This window comes from Dermochelys coriacea, chromosome 3 (genome assembly GCF_009764565.3).
Source record: "Dermochelys coriacea isolate rDerCor1 chromosome 3, rDerCor1.pri.v4, whole genome shotgun sequence".
In the NCBI taxonomy this organism is placed as follows: Eukaryota; Metazoa; Chordata; order Testudines; family Dermochelyidae; genus Dermochelys; species Dermochelys coriacea.
This window is the reverse complement of record NC_050070.1, coordinates 200,779,387-200,797,041: the sequence shown is the minus strand read 5'-3', so window position 1 is coordinate 200,797,041 and position 17,655 is coordinate 200,779,387. Positions and strand designations below refer to the sequence as shown.

Sequence of the window (17,655 nt, the reverse complement as noted above, 5' to 3'; positions counted from 1 at the left end):
AAAACTGCTCTCAGTTCCTTTTAACATCTTCTGTCTTTTGCCAATCTTCCTCATTCTTAGCCATGGCCACAGAGGATGTATGTAACATGCTCTGGACCAAATGACTTCATACATAAGACCACAGCTCTTTATTCCCTGCTAGATACACACCGTCAGTAGTTAAAATTTCTATGCACAGTTCGTCTCTAAGTAGTGTCGATGTTAAAATATCCAATACTCTGCATTGATCAGGGAATAAGCCTCCCCTATTGTAAATACCAATACAAAAAAATAATTCAAGACATTCCAAAAATTTAATTGTTAAATGGTTTGGTCTAAGCTCTGCTTTTCATTGTCTCCTGCCCAGACCGGAATCGACTTCAAAGCACAGCAACAAAATTCTGCATTCATCAGCGTCTGCTGACAAGATTCCATCCCTGCTATTAACCTCTCAGCACTCAGAGCCTGGCTCAGAAAAGCAAAAGAACCAAGAGATTTTACTAATCCCATTCTAAAGAATGCTTGACTTCTGCCTATTGATGGAAAAGCTGGACAGGGAGTGGGAGAGTAAGGAAGAAAAGCAATGTTGTATTTAGAACTGCTGGCAGAAAAGCCCATAATCAGCTGTCCATTTTAAAAGACAAGTTGCACCGATTTATACAATTAGTTTCTGCTCATTAGGAAGCATTCACCATAATTTGTTTTTGTCCCATTCAATTCATAAATGCTGCCATTTAATTTTTTTCCCTTTAAGTCTCAGATGCATTTATAGCTTATCGCAGTGCAACTGGCATAAAAAAGATGCCCTTGCCTGAAATAGCTGGACAGCTCGATTTTTCCCCTTGTCCAGCATTCACAGCATGAATTGTTACAAATCTGTTAGCAAAATCATTTTGTTTACCTGCATTCTCCTGGAATTTTGCAAGAACCATGCTTGGGACTACAACCCTGACGGCAAATAGCTGGGGGGGGAAAGAAAGAAAGCATCAATAAGTATGCTGTCCATTTCCCACATCCTCACACTCGTGGGAATGTTTTAATCTCTAGCTAGCACCGTAATCCTACCAAAGCCAAGGTTTAACAGGTCTCTTATATCAATTCTACTGGAATGAGTTGTAGAGTGTGCCTTACGACAGCAAATCCATCCAGACAGCTAACTGTAAATAGGGATCCCACATGATGCTGTTTTAAGAACCTGTGTCAACCCAAGAGAAGCCATTGTGCCTAATAAACTTGCACACCATGATGTTCTACAAGAATTTCTTTCTGCATCTGAAAGTGAGAAGCCCTTTCCTCACCTTACAAAAAAATGCAGTGCTAGTTGGCTTGGTAATAGATGTTTTTTCCCAGACCCGTGTGCACACCCCATTTCAATGAGTCTAGACTGAAACTGCACATATATTTTAATACATTTTGTTGACAATCCATTCTTCCAGTTCAGGGGTCTGCATTTCTGCTGCCAAAGTTCATGCTGTTAAGGGATTGAGAACACGCTCCCCAACATCCACTCATGTAGGAGTCTGCCTGGAACTCTGTGGCTGAAAGGCTTGTTATTTGCCCACTGAGCTTCACGACACGTCTAGTCTTCCTGCTCGCTTTGAAGCGCCGCAGAAGATGTTCTGCCCCACGAGGGAAATCTTGGCCTCATTAAAGTCAGTGGCAAAAACCCCCACTGGCTTCAAATGAGGCCAGATTTCACTCCCAGGCTATGATGTGGGTAATCAATGTTACTCAATTGAAGAGAACACCTGCTAATATTCCAATGCTTCTTGAATTGATATGGGGCTCAAAAGAGATGCTGGATAAAGTTTAAACAAGTCATTAGGCACTTTTGAAAATTCTACCCATTAAATAGAAAGCCCCATAGAATAAAATCCATTATCTATATAATCGATACATGGGCAGCAGTGATATACTGCCCAGCCAGTCTACCTTAACCCTGAACTGGATAGAACAGTCCTTGCCCAATCAATCCTTGGCCTCTCTCTGCCAAGTCTACCAACAAAGGCACCAGTGAGGGGTTACAATGGGGTGGATGGTTATCCTCTAGGAATTGGGCTGACATTAAATTAACAATCAAATCAAAATCAAAATTAGTTACAAACCTTTGCTGCATTCTGGCCCCATCCAGCCTTCCAGACAAGTCTTGTTGCCGTTCTGATCACAGGTATGGTGGCCGAAGAAGTCATCTCTTGGTCGACAAAACTTGTTGCAGCCAAAGCCATAGTAATGCTCATCACAAGTCACGCGGATCTGGTACTCAAAATGGGCAATGCCTGCATTTTGTTTCAAAGTCTGCCACTGACGGCTCGGATTGATCATACCGGAATGGGATGCCTTTTCGATAATGCTATCAGGATCTAGAAGTCAGAAGTAAAGGGGAGGTTAACGCTTTGTTGGTCATCTGAACTGGATGGAAGTCAGTCTCACAAACAGGATTTTGAGAGACTGCTGTATGCTGGCTTTATTTAATTGTGTGTCCAAAGCAAAGAAAAAGTTGCCCCAAAGCCTATATGCCATTAACAGAAATGCACATACTGCGTACTGTATCAGAAACCAGACTGAAGTCAGTGAGAACAGTTAGACCAATGCTGACCACCTCTTTTGAACAGCTCATCCGTAAGACTCCCAATAAGAACCATAAAATTAGCAAATAGAGGAGGGAAAAAACAAAACTGCATTTACTCCTACCTTTTACAGGGATAGAAATCCAAGCTTGGTGCATCATGCATTTTGCTTCACTTGGTCAATTAGTATTGTATCTGTCTGTATTCAGCATTTGTGAAAACCTCCAGCCATAATATTATAGTCTAATAAGGTAACCTTTCAAATTGGACAGACACATGCAAAAGGCGTGCAGGCTTCTGGAAGCCAGGTATAAAGAGTTTTCTAGAGGAGAAATCTAGTGATATTTGACACAAGTGATCTCACTCGGTTTTAGCCAGGAAATACTGTGAAAATTAGCTCTTTAGAAGTTAGCAGACACGAGCCTAACAGATCTGTGCAAATAACTCAAATTGCTTTATACATATAGTATAGATTTCCCCTTCTCTCCTTAAAGAGCATTTCTCAAAGAGTTTAAACTTTGTACTTGACATTTAGTTCCAGCAAAATTTTCTGGCTTTTAGAAACCTACAACTGTCTAAATTACAGCCTGAAATAGTAATATTTCACATTAGCATGGAACATTGTATATATCTGTGGTATTTCACTTTGTAGTCCAGGTCTTGTGACTTAAAATGATCTGACACTGCCTTACGACCTGCTGCTAGCAGCACTTGCCTGCAGAGTGAAAGTTTATCATAAAATAGCCAAAATACCCTTGCAAACCCAGTGCGAAAACAAAAATAAAGTACCAGACCAGACTTCTGTATATGGGAGCATAATCCAGTCAGAAATATTCTAGACAGAATGCTCTACCTAAAGGACTACCACATTTAAGAATTAAAATGAATCAAAACATTTACTTGTTCTTTCAACACTTACAGTTTGGGACTTTACATAAGGCAGACTTGAAGTTGAATAAAACTTTTGCAAAGCTGATGAAGACACATGGGCTATTTTCTTTCTAAATGTCTTTAAATATGTTCATGAGCCCATTTTTAGCTTTCAGAAGGAACTTCCAAAAAAGAATTATTCAGAGCAGTAACAATTCATCTCTAGCTGAAGAGAGACAAAAAGTATTTGCTATCCCACTAGAGAAGCATGTTGATCAGTTTCAGAGTAGCAGCCGTGTTAGTCTGTATCCGCAAAAAGAAAAGGAGGACTTGTGACACCTTGGAGACTAACAAATCTATTTGAGTGTAAGCTTTCGTGAGCTACAGCTCACTTCATCGGATGCAATGTAGCTCACGAAAGCTTATGCTCAAATTTGTTAGTCTCTAAGGTGCCTCTCAAGTACTCCTTTTCTTTTTATGTTGATCTGTGTTTAAACTGTCATGATATTCTTGGGTTCAGGAGTCCAGCATCTATTGCATTTTTACAGTTTAAAGTCAATGGCACCAGCTTCTTACTTAAGGTTTTAAAATGTTTTTTTTCCAACTCATTTTTCAGAGCTATGATAATTTGTAAATAGGTCCTCCCAATTATGAGCAGACATGGGGTAAAATCTTCAAATGCACTTAAGCGGCTTAGAAGCCTAAATCCCATTTTCAAGAGTGATTTAGGTACCTAAGGACTTTTTGACACCGTTTTTGTACGCTTTAACTTTACTGATTTCAACTAGTATAATTGCATCACTACAACACTGTAGCTTGAATGCAATTCTGTTGGGATAAAGGAACATCTTGTGAGCTTATTTCTATAAAATTAGGGTCTCCAATTCAGCAAGGTACTTAAGTACATGCATATCTTTTGTTCTTCATTGGGACTACTCAAAGGATAAAGATACACACCTGTTTCACTCCATGCACCAGAGAGCTATGTTTCCTTAAAAAAAAGGTACAAAGCTCCCCTCTTCTTGCCTCCACAAAGTCACCCCTCCCCCCATATCATTTGGGAGCATGTATTTGTTGCACAGATAGGTAGCTCTGCCATGTTTCAGTCAAGCTGCTTAGATCCTTAGGGCCATAGCCACAGGAACACTCCTATGAATACAATGGGTTTTGGATCAGACCTTTAGTGCACTGAATTTTACCATGAAATAAAGGTGACTGGAGTTGGTCTTTTTGGGTCATCATTAAAGTATCTTTCTTGGATACAGGTCACAGTAATATCACTGCATATGTAATTCCTGATGAGAGCTCAGTCATACATGACCCTGGTCAACACCTGCCATTAGCCACCACTCAGAGCAAAGGCATTTTCATAATCAGTATGCCATGTTCTTTCTTGTATTCTTTCCGCACCCTCCCCCCAGTCCGACCTGGCAGGACAGGAGAGGACACCACAGCCCTTCCACTCCCAGTCCACATCAAAAACCATTTAAGGTTAATAATGAGCACACAGTGCAAAGAACAAAGCCACCCAGCCTAGAAAAAGTGATCTTGGTCATTTCCTTGACGACTTTGGACTTGGGATCCCAAGCTTTGATAAAGAGGTTAGAGGAAACATTAACCAGTTGGCAATTGACGAGTTGGAAGAGAGAAGCCCTCTGAAGATATTAAAACTTGTACTGTGCTCTACACCAGAGAGCTGGTAGGGTTCAGGCAGTGTTTGGCTCGGCTGAAGAGCTATAAATGTTTCTTTTTGATTTGGGGTGCTGCAGCTAAAGTTCAAAAAACTTTTAGGCCACAGTTTTCAAGTGTGACCAACGTTGGGTACCCCACTTGAGATGCCTTGTAGGGGCCCGATTTTCAGAAACTTCTGAGTACCCACCCTCAGAAAAGTTAGGCACCATAAGGTGTCTGTGGCCACGCAAATTGATTGGTCTCTTTTTAAGATCTTGGCCTCCAAACTTCTTCCAGCTATGGTTTAATTTACATTATGCTGAAGCCTCTTGAATTCATGTGCAACTGATACGAGTAAGCTACAATAGCACTTGGACATACCCCTTGTCAGTGCTGTTTATGTTACTGATGAAGCAACAGACAGTAGTAGTGAGCTGGAACCTAATCCAGGACAGAGCTAAGAATACCTCTGGGTTAAATCCTGGCCCCATGGAAGTCAAACTCCCTTGCACCTCAATGGGTCTACACTGCAATTAAAAACCCACAGCTGGCCCATGCCAGCAGACTCGGACTTGCAGAGATCAGGCTGTTTAGCTGCAGTGTAGACATACTGGAACTCTCCCACCTCACAAGGTCCGAGAGCCCAGGCTCCAGCCCAAGCATTAACATCTACACCACAATTAAACAGCCCCAAGGCCAGAGAGCGTGAGTCAGCTGGCAGGGGCCAGCTAGGGGAGGGGGAGGATTTACTTGCAGCATAGACATCCCTAATGGAGCCAAGGTTTCACCTTAAGTGCTACATGGGATACAGCAGAACGGCTGGTAGGGGAAGACAAGAATACAGAGAAGGGAAGGTCAAATCTAGATTTATTTTTAAATGACCAAATTTCCATCAGGTCTGTCATATGCCATTAAAACAATGAACCCTGCTAGAGCAGTGTCCAGGACACAATGATACTATGCCCTACTTTTTCCAACAGCCCTAAAGAAAAAAGGTCCAGTAGAATTTAATGGAATTAAACTATTAGTGTTTCATAGGAAATGCTATAGAAGCCTACAGAACTTCAACCATTTAAGAATTTTATTGACAGCTTAGCATTCCCTGGTAAAAATTTTATGGAGATCTCCTTTAAAGATGGCCAAATCTACTGTCAGCAAGGTAGTGACATCCCAGGAAGGAGGAAGTGTTTGTGCAGTAGGGTCACTTAGATGACCCAATTAAAAATATACTATGGTGAAGCTATTGAGAGAGAGTTTAATCAGGAACATATGCAAGAACAAGTCTGCACCGGGTCAAACATGCTGTTTGGGCGGGTGGGGTGAGGGGGGGGGGGGGGGAGAAACCATGAGGCAGTTTTCTCTGAAGACAATTTTGCTTCCAGAAGATTAGAGCAAAGAAAGGATTCATTGTGAAGCTTTGGAAAGTCTGTTTCATGAAAAAAAGATGAGCTCAAATAATAGTAGAGATGGCAGAGATCCAGGCTGAAAAAAAATTGCGATCTTATTGTAAACAAGACCTTCATTTTAAATGCAGACCTCTTCCGTTTATAATTGGACGCTGCCAGTATAGCAGCACCTATAGATATTTTTCCCTTTGAATGAAGTTTGTGCAACCGAGGCTGAAAGAGTCCCTGATCAGTGGTCCTGGACCTCAAATCATGCATGCTGCTCTTTCCAGTGTCATTAGTCACAGCCAACAGGAAGGTACAGCATGGGTGTCACTTATTGGCAGTTTTCATGAGTTTTGTTACATGTGAACTTCTCAACTTGTGGAACTAGTGGGACTTCTTAGAAAGTTAAGGCTCTTCCTGAAATCTGATCTGTGCAGAGGGATCCCTGTGCCCAGCCACTGCCTCTCTGGGATCCACACAGGCACAGGGGTTTGCCCCTACAGATTGAACTGAAAGAGTAGGGCTTTAACACTTCAGACACATCTGTGGGTCCCTCTACCATGCTGCATCTGGAGTCCATTCCAGTCCCAAGCTGTGGATGATTTAAGTAGTTTGTCTTCACAGTTCAAGTGGGGCTCAGTGCATTTTGGGGGTGGGTGGAAAGGGGGCACAGACGTCAAGATGGTGAACAGAAGGCCTAGTATTTTCTTTGCAACATTTGGCAGAGCATTTCCAACTCCTTGTCAGAAGCAAAACTGCTTATTGTGTCAACAGCAGCATGGGAGTCTTAACGACCCAGAGAAGGAACCACAATAGAGGCACAAGGCTGAACTCCTAAATTTAGTGGTAGTTTTATACAGTGAATATTAACATTTAATTATAGGTATACACACCCCAGCGACAGATGGATATCAGCAGCACAGCTCACAAGCCATTGGCGTTTATAGTTTCCTCTGACTAGTATGTAAAGCTGAAACTGACCACACAAGGACAAAGAAATTGACCAAACAAAGACATTCCAGGGGAAGATCTTCCCCCTCAAGCATCCCCCATGTTTCAGCCAACTTTATCAAGTGGTGTCTGCTACATATTTGCAGTTCCTGAATACAAATCCCTAATTAGAGAACCTATTCCCCCCCACCCAAGAAAAACAAGTACTACCACCAGTTTCTCATCATTCATCATTCCAAAATCATTTGGCTAATGATTATGTTAAGTCTCACTGACTTTTATAAGAGTGATGCATAGCCTAGAAAAAGTTTAAGGGGGCTTAAGTGAGCGACACTTAAATCCCATTGACAGTCAAGAGGATTTAGGTTCCTGGTACTCAAGTAGTTTTTTAAAAAAGGGGACTGCAGAGGTACAATTTTTAAATGCGCTTATTGCCACTTGGATTTTCCCCCTCCCCGGGACTGATGTAGGCCGTACCAACACATATCCTTGCGTATCATAGACCCAGACCCTGCAATCTGCGCCGCAGATCCCTGCATTGTGTGACTTCCCTACTTCCTGCAAGGTGCTTTAGAGAACCACATGCAAAACTCCAGCAGAAGCCCCACCCTCAATTTGTGGGAGAACACAGTCACACACTAGCCCCATTCACATAAAAGCCTTTCAGAAGAGAGCTGATTGAGGAGTTTTGAATGCGTAAACCAAGGAATGAATACTTACTAGCAGTGTCATTGCTGTAATCCCATGCCTCAACAAGCAACGTATAGGATCGCTACAAAACAAAATATATATATATATATATTAGTAGTTCAAACAGACAGCACCTTTACAAAAGCATACATTTTTAATATGCATCTGATGGGAAAAAATAAAAATCAAATCTCCATCTCTCTTGGGACTGTATCCACTGAAAACAAATAGGCAACAGATTATACTTGAGACAAACATGATCCTCTTAAGTCACCTTATCCACTGACTTGAGACCTTTCACCTTGGATTGCTCATCTTTGTCATCACTAATGCATCTTGTGTATTTAACCTGGAAGTACAGCTTTTGACACTGTGCTGCAAGTTAGAATTTAGCAAGTTTGGCAAAAATGCACAGTTGGGGGAGGGGAGAAGGAGAATAATCAACTGCTTGAAGAGAGTTTTAGTTATGAAATTTCTGCTTTGTATTTTGTGTTTTAGATCCTGACATTTTTTCCATCCTGAAAGCCAGGGGTGTTGCAAAGATTATTCGGCTTGCCTCGGCAGTGCAGTCTCTAGAGGGCTTTGCTTTTCAGCACCCCTTTGAAAGCTTTGTCTGCACTAGGCCGTCACTGCTCCCACAAGTATCAGGTAACTAAGGCAAAAACTGATGAATCTCTGAAGGGGGTGGGGAGGGAGAGGCTCTGTAAAACAAAGCCTCAGATCATTATTTGGAAGATTTAGGGAAGCGAGAGAAGTAGTACACACCTGTGTGTCACATTTATAGACAGACTAATCTGCCAATCACACCTCTAGCATTCCAATAATAATAATAATAATAATAATAAATAAATAAATAAAATAAATAGTCAGCAGCAGTTCCACTAACCAAAGAGACTGCTTCAGGCTGGAAGCATACCAGGTACTACAGCTAAGCTCCCTTTATCTTCAAACCTGACTCAGGAACAAAAGTCATTAGAACTATCCCCACCTTTATTTGGCTATGTTCTAGCCTGATCCTGTGGTTCCCCCCTCTCACCCCCCACCCCCAATACAGTCATGCTACCAAGAATGTCTAGGCTTAGATACAGATTTTTAAAGAGTCAAAAGGTTAAGAATTTAGAAAAAAGGAAACAGAGGTGGTGGGTTTGATTTAGTCAGATGTCAGTCTAACCTTCTGCAAGGAGCGCGTGTGAGAAAGTTATTCACAAGCTAGAATCTTGTGCAAAAGAAGTTGAGATTTGTGAGGTTTATTTTTCACTCACTTATATTCTTGCCAGCACTAAGTATCAGTCCATTTGTAAAGAGAGTCGCATGTAGCAATTAAATACTATGTTACCGGAAACAAAACCACGTTTATAAGAGACTATAGCTGCAAGGAGTAAGCATCAGGAAGACTTCAAAACCCCTCCCGACCTCCCCTCCCCCAAAAAAGTCAAAGCCAACTAATTTCTCACCACTGGACACAGCATGAAGCCTTTGAATGGGGGGGGGGAAGAATCTAATTTGTGATGGACACTAGCTTGGAATCTAGCCTAAATACGTTTCATATTCAAAGCGGACTCAGATTCCATTTCGTTCACTGATAACTGTGGGAAAATGCTTTGAAAAAAGCAAGCAAAGCTGGGCAAGCCAAGACATGTGCCCAACCTTCCAATCAAAGTATAGATCGGCCCTAACCACTTTTGGTTAATATTTCATCAATAAAGTTACACATTTGTTACTATTCTGGGAAAAGGCTTGCAACTTGGAAGAAATGCTCTGAAACAGCTTTAGAAGGCTTTCCCACACAAGTCAGAGGTAAAAATTCTTGAGACATAATTAAATGTACATTTCATTTCACTTGTGGCATGGCTACCGTCACCTCTCCTCCTCCATTTAATTATAACGCCGCCAAACCCAAAACAGAGTGCGTGACACGTTACAGCAAGCTTGCAAAAATATTATGCTACAACTGAGAATAAATTATGACAACTTGCACTATTTCAACAACATTAAGGATGTTTTTCCTTTTGGCCTTGCATAATTGCTTTGGAAGATGTTCTGTCTAAACTCATAGCAACAGTCCCTGCTTAGTGCTTAGGTTTGTTTACCAACACAATCCACCCGCGAGGAAAGGAAAGGCAGAATCCCTGCGCTTTAAGAGCTGCTGTTGCCACATACCTCTGTAACCAATTTTCAACAAACTACAGGGCTTCATTTAAACCAACACTAAACAGGGCAACCGCCCCGCGTCCAAAAAATCTACCTTTGCAAGTATTTTTACAGAAAAAAATAGCTAAAGAAAGCCAATTTTATGATTGGGAGAGAAATGTCATTTCATCCAGTTGGTTGTGCCCTCCCTGACAAAGTGAAAAATTTGTGCTCAAGGAAGTTTATCAATGAGATACTTTTTTGAAAAAACAAAAAAAAAAAGCTAGTAAACCCCCTAAGATGCAATCAGGTGACTGCATTAATCTGACCAACCCATGATATGGCATTTCTCTGCACAGACTACACAGCGTTGAGATGTTAGATTGTTTTAAAAGGTGCCCATCATTCCCACTTTACAGATCAACAGTTAAGATATCTCAGGAATGACTACATACAGCATGGAGGTTTAATTTTTCCCATGCCCACAACTGACCTCTGCACATCTTTGAATAAATATACATCCAGACACAAGAATTCCATATCATGCACCTTATTCCATCAAAGCAAGGTACCAGGCAGCAAATCAGCAATGAACTATGATGGAGTCACACTCAATTAGCCACTATAAATCTAATCTTGACCAGAAGGCAAAGATTCAAGTCAGCTTTGGTCTCATGCTAGAAAGGAACTTCAAGCCACTAGTTTGCAGAATGTTCACACTTTCACGGTTTAATCAAAACCAAGAACGTGTTACAAATATACCATCATGGTCACATCTGAATGATTTTACCAAAGCTAGGAGATGGTTAAAATAGCTGGGCTTATGTATGGTAGTATTGAGAGCACTAAACACATTTGTGGAGGTGGGTCAGTTTGCGACGTGAAACCCAAAGTTTTGAGAACCTTAAAGGCAGTTCTAAGCCAACAATCACCACATTTATTCCCGATCTGTAGATGACAGAACTCATGAACTTTCCGGACCCTTTAAATCGGTCATTGGGAGTCACTTGCGAGGGTGTGACAGGATAATGCTGCCGCTTTCCAGATTATTCAGTGCTTTAAATCACGGCCAGAATGGATGCATAATCCAGGAGGGGTTTAAAAAGCAGAGAAGTCCTTGGAAGAAATAGGTGTCTATTTTCACGGGGGACTAAATTTCAAGGATCAAAAGTGAGACACCTTAAAGAGGCCAGATTTCAGAAAACAGGTCCAGAGAACTGTTGGCAGGGGGAAGCAAGCTCCTTTAAAGCCCCCTCCCCCCCAAAAAAAGTCATTAGACCCTTTGGGATCTTGGCCCCCCACATGTTGAAGAATAGTGATCCAACAGAACAGATCAGCAAAGGAATGTCATTGTCATTTGTGAAGGGGTATTTCCCCTTTTGGGGGGTCACGACTCCTGTCCTAGAGAATTAACCACCCAAGACACCTGCCGATTCAGTGTTTCACATGCTTCGTGATGAGCAGCAGGAAGTCTGATCTGACTTGTATATGCTTCTCTTCTGTCAAACAGGGAAATCAGGTTAACCACAGCAATGCTCAACCTGTGCCCCGACAGCCACATGTGGAGACAAGCCTGACTTGCAGCTCCCCACTCGCTCTGCCTGGGTCTCCGGCAGTGTGCCAATCCCTACGCACTCCAGCCTGGAACGGGAGACCGTGAGCGGAGAGCCGCAGGAACTCCGCCCATTAGCTACAAGGGGGCGTGGCAGGGAAGAAAGGAAGAAATGAGGAACATTTTAAAACCTCCAGGGGGCGGGGAGAGCGAGACAGACAGCCCAGAACAGATTTACAGCTAGTCACAATACCACTTCCTCAGATTGCTCAGCAAGGTTCTCACTGCAGTGCCACATCACCACATGACGACAGAGTCAAGATGACACCACACAAATGCCCGATCACATCAGGGTCATCCCGTTGGCTCCCACTCCATCTGTTGTCAGAGCTGAAGATGACTGGTTTGCTATATTTCACTGGATGGCGCCTTCGGCAGGAGAAGGAAGAGGCGAGAGAGAGACTCTGAGCACAAGGTAGCTTGCAAGCTTCTCACTGGGCCTCCCTATGTAAAACATAACCCTACAAGTTTTACTCTGTATGCCCAAGGTGGTATTGCACACCACTCGGGTTTTGTTTATGCGGGCAGTAACCTCACCTCCCAAAGGCCCTGGCTTTCAAGAACTTCAAAGGTTATGTTAACACCCTTCGCACGCAGGGCAGCATATCTGAGGACCAATCACAATGTGCCCATGGGATAACACACTCAGCTCTTGATGGAGCAACTTTTTGCACCATCTTGGCTCTGCTGAGACGTAAAACACTATTGCCACATTAAGAATGGGCCATACAAACAAATGTAACTACATTAGCAGCTGCCAGGAGCCTCTCTGACAGCACAAGCCAAACTGGTCAAGAACTTCTCTGTGATACAGCTGTCCTCCTCCTGCCAAACGATGAAGGACACAAAATTACCGCTATCCAAACTGTGTGTGCTGCATCCAATAAACCAGGCTGATCTCTGATCTGGCAAGCCTGCTGGAATAATGAGTATCCTGTGAATACATAATGTGCTGAAGTTGCCATTGTGTGAAGTCAGTCCATGGTTTGTCTGGGAGCCGAACTCTGCTGAGTCTACTGCTGCTTCCTGTTGCTTGTCCTGTATTAGCATTATTTTTGGATAGGCCCCATTATGTCCTGTAATCCTCACTGCAGTCAGTATGGCCACGCTATTGTTCTTGGTTAATATTAGCAGTCAATGCCTCCGTCTGGGTGGCCGGACTACAATGTATTCTAATCACAGCACTAGAATGCACTAACCAAACAATGCACCAGAAAAAGATCTTTGCTAAAATTGAGATGCCATAGTTTTTTAGACTTCAGTTTGGGGGACAGCAGGGGGGAAAAATCTCAGCAGCAGGGTGCAGAATATTACAATAGCATTTTAATCAGTGTCTTATCTGATTACAAGGTTATTTCTTCACAAAGCTCTCACTTGTCACCAAAAAGACCCAGTAAGTAGGCCAAGATGTCAATGGTCACTTTAAACCCTCCCCAATAAGATTATCCACTATTCTTGTCCTTCTCCCTACCTGTTTAGAGCATCCCAGTGATAATTAAATGCACCAGTTACAAAAGGGTGGCAAGGTTAATAGAAAAAATACCTAGTAACCAGCCAAGCAAAACAGTCAGGTTCACACAGAGCAAGCCTGAACAAGAGGCCTTTCTACTTATTACCCAAGTGCATAAAACCTGGGCTGAGCTGGTAAAGGACTCAATGTTTGACTATTTACAAACCACTTTAACCGCCTCTATCCGCATTTTACGGTTTCTTCGGAATACTACAACAGTAATGAGTGTAATTGATGCTGTAGAGCAGTGACCACAGAATCACCAGTTCCATGCAGTAACAAGACACTAACACCACTCAGTTTTCTTCTGATATCTTTTCCCATCTATAAGATGCATGTAGGTTACTGGTTCGAGTGGCATTTACTAAAAGACCCTCTATGCCAGTGATTCTACACTAAGTGTGAATTCAGGGTTTATAAGACCAACCCTGGTCCCAGTTTGTTTTTAAAAAAGTATATTAAAGAACTGTAGCTGAAGTCCACAGGTGCCATATGACTTTTAGACTACTGGACTGAGCCTAGGTAAACTGCATCTAGTTTTTATTGCAAAAATCTCTAGTCTAGAGACAAAACAGCAGCATCTCATGTAATGAACTGCATCAGTTCTAATAGCAATAAGAATTAGTGTGCTTACACTCTAATCTTCAGTCCATAATGAAATAAAGGGACATTAGGTTCTAATTAACCTGAGGAAAGCTAACCCAAAAGGTATCAAGTCTTATGCAATACAAAGTCAGACATTCAGCTACATAAGTTATGAGATGACAGTGCCAAATGTATGATATCTAAAGAAGCTTCCATGTTTTTATACGTGTGTGTGTGTGTGTGTGTGTACACACACTTTAAGGAGGGCTACCCTGGGCCCAATTCAGCTCTCACCGAAGTCAGCTAGAACAAGCCTTTATTTAATCAAGAACAAACTAAAAGTACCTACATACAAAAAATAGTTAGTGGGACTGATTTACTTATGGACTGACTACAGCTATAGGAACTGTAATAAAATGGATTCACACTGAAGGTGAAATCCAAAACTGGACTGGAACATAAGACTCCCTAAAGAAGGGATAGATTAGGAGTGGAAAAGGTACCTTTCAAAAACACGTCACTCCTCTACATTCCTAGGAAGGAGTTTGAATGTGGATGTCAGTTATTTTCCAGAATGTCATTTAATACACACACCATTTTGGATAAGCGCCCATTCAAACCATGGCACTCAGATGGGGAAAAATACTGTTTACCAATAATTAAAGTGGTACACGTGTTCCAATGTTGATATATTCTTCTTCCTTGGATGGGGCACTACCTAAAATTAGGGATGTTGATATTACAGACATCTGTTAAAACCTATAATCAGCAACAACAACTTTATATCTGGCTAGTGGCTACTAGAAGAAAATATGTAATGCCAGTTCAGAGACTCTCTTTCACATCTTCAGGAACAGGCATAAATTTTGTTGATAAAAAGGACAGTTTTTGTTTTCTTAGCCAAAGGGTGAAATAAACATAGCAAATCCAAAACTTTTCTTTAAGTTTTACAGTGAAGCAGTTTAGAGGCTTTTGCACCTCAGATTCTTGGTGCCCTGACACAATTGTGCCAACATTAAATAAATTTGTGATCCTTATAATCATTTTTTTCTAGGCTAAACAAGCAGTTTAAAATCTGAGCTATGGACACCATAGAAGCTGTCAACTTTGACCTGCCTCATGGTTACAGCCTCAATGAACCCCAAGGTATCTCTTTGCATAAAAACAACATTAATGCTGAACTTTGTTTGCTGAATGAACACAGGGCTCCTTTAAAGCATGAGAAGCCATGAGATTTTGTAGTCCATTTTGGAAAATGCCATTCTTATAACTGATTCTAAATTAATCCTTTTGGATTTTGACTGACTATTTATGACAGCAGAATTATGCCCAATAACCTGCAAAGACAAACTTCAACGTAAGGAAGAAGATGATTTTGGTTTGAAACTTCCCTATAGGTTTCATGGATGTACAAATTTCTGAAGAAAGTTCCTGGTGCCTTAAAATGAACTGTTGTATTTAGCTAAAGTATAGTTGTATTTTTAAAGAACTGCAATTTGCGCATTCTTTGGCTTACAGCTGCAGGTGCAGCTTTCTGGATGTACTCTTTATTTCCTTCATGCTGGTCCATTGCCCCGTTGCCTAGCAACTTATTCAAGCCTCCAATCACTTAAATGAATTTACAGCCCACTATCTCCACTCCCATTACTAACAGGGGTACATATCAAAACCTACACAACAGAAAATCGCAAAATGTTCTTAGAAGGCGAGTTCCAGCTCTTCAGATCTACATTCGTTTTAGGAACTGAGTCTAAGAATTAAAGTGATCAGCGCAAACTTGGATTTTTGTTTTAAAAACACCCTGCCTGGTGCATAAAAATCTTTACAGATCTAAACATCTTAAAACTATTTTCAACACAAGGCACAGAGAAGCAGTTTGGCATGGGAAAAAAAAGATGTCAAAAAAAGTGTAGTCAAGGCAACAAGGCTTCCTGATGTTACTCACTAAAGCAGGAATGTCCAAGAAAAGCCTTTCCTCAAACAGAAAGATAACAGAACTGATGCATATTCAGAGGCTACTGGGAATTGCCAACTGGCAATATGATTAACACTTAGCTCTGCCTTCTATTAACCTTCAATGGAATTCTCACTGGTGTATACAAGTCAAATCTGTATCTGACAAATTGTTACAAGACAAACTTTTGCCCTCACGCTTAAGATAGGGAGAAAAGAGAGTTTTAAAGTCATCATAAATGTGGTAATTGAATGGAGTAGGACCAAAGTTTCCATTTCAGAGTCACATTAGCACCACAACAAGTTTCAGCATAGTAGCCGTGTTAGTCTGTATTCGCCAAAAAAAAAAAAAAAAAAAAAGAGTACTTGTGGCTCTAAGGTGCCACAAGTACTCCTTTTCTTATTAGCACCACATAAGGGATTCAACGTTCCGTTTGTATCTTTAAAAAAAATTAGGGTCTCTTGAAATAGTTTGCATCTCTAATTTTAGTCCAAACAAGAGCTTTGCCACATTACGTATTCCTTTGTTCAAATGCTTTAAGAACCACAGTGGGTAGTAGTAAATACCATTTCCCCATGGAAGTGAAAGCAGGTTCGATAAGTGAACAAATAGGTTATCACTTCAATCTTAGAACAGCTTGTTTTCTTTGGGGGGAATGAAACAATTAGAGTTCTAGTATAGGAGTCAGCACTTCTAACTTCACACCATCCAAAAGACTTTTGAGAGGAGATGGTGCAAAGATGGTTTTCTACTATCCTGGGATTCTCTGGCTTGATTAGATCCAGCTAACAGGACAATGGAAGCAATTCTTTCACTAAGCGGAGACCAGCTAATACATGCAAGTCAGGGTTGTGGTTGTTTTTTAATGCCTTCAACTTTTGCACAGCTGTGAATAAGTTACCAAAAAAATGAACACACTTGAGGGTGTTTTTTAAAAAAAAACACCAAGATAAAAACCATCCTAAATCAACCAGGCCTCTGTGGAAAATGTCAGAGTCCAGAGCAGAAGCACCACAGCCCTTGGCAGTACTTCAAATACCACAGATTTTTACAAAACCCTTGATCCCTTCGATGGGATATTTGAAATGCGATAAAACATCCATTTGTTTAAAAATAGGGCTTACACTTCCAAACACAGTTGTGCAAACTATACTATTGTACTTGGTAACACTTCAGAACACAGGCTTGGGTTTATCCCTGCAGCCTTCAGTTCTTGGGGGGCAGGGAACGAAAATCTCCAACCTGACACTCACTAAAGGCAGGTAGGAGGCAGCACAAGGCCATATGCAGAACACAGGGCTGGCTGCCCGCTTTGAGATGATGGAGTCAGTGCCTGCACTACAACTGGAGAGAGGGGGTGGGATTGTGATGGTGATCCAGGGACTCCTTGGGTTCTTATCCCTGCGGGTGGGCCAAGCTTGGGAGAGGCTGGAAAGCTTACATAGGCTTCAGTCTCACCCAGCAAGGGTAGCGGCTGGGGCTGGGAAATGACACTCCCTCCTCTCCCAGCATGCAGTTAAGAGCACTTTACTTTCTTTCCTTGCAAGGAAGCCCAGGTGCCCAAGGTCAGACTCCTAAAGCCATATTAAGGCACCTAGGTTAGAATGGCCTGACCTTCAGCAATGCTGAGCACTCAGATGGCCCAGTGAAGCTATGTTTGCTCAGCACGGGGAGGGGGGGGGCAGGGGGGAAGAAGAGGAGTTAAAGGGATCTAGGCACCTAGCTTTGAAAAGCTTAGCCAGTTT

The 17,655-nt window shown here is 41.7% G+C and overlaps 1 protein-coding gene across 1 annotated transcript in view; it reads right to left on the bottom strand.

The window, feature by feature from the left end:
- Positions 1 to 17,655, bottom strand: part of JAG1 (jagged canonical Notch ligand 1) — a 35,804-nt gene that overhangs the window by 15,490 nt on the left and 2,659 nt on the right. Inside the window, exons 3-5 of the mRNA XM_038397241.2 lie at positions 8,150 to 8,201; positions 2,085 to 2,339; positions 881 to 941 (exon numbers count right to left, since the gene is read on the bottom strand). Coding sequence (XP_038253169.1) covers positions 881 to 941; positions 2,085 to 2,339; positions 8,150 to 8,201 — 368 coding nt within the window. The remainder of the gene's footprint in view (positions 1 to 880; positions 942 to 2,084; positions 2,340 to 8,149; positions 8,202 to 17,655) is intronic.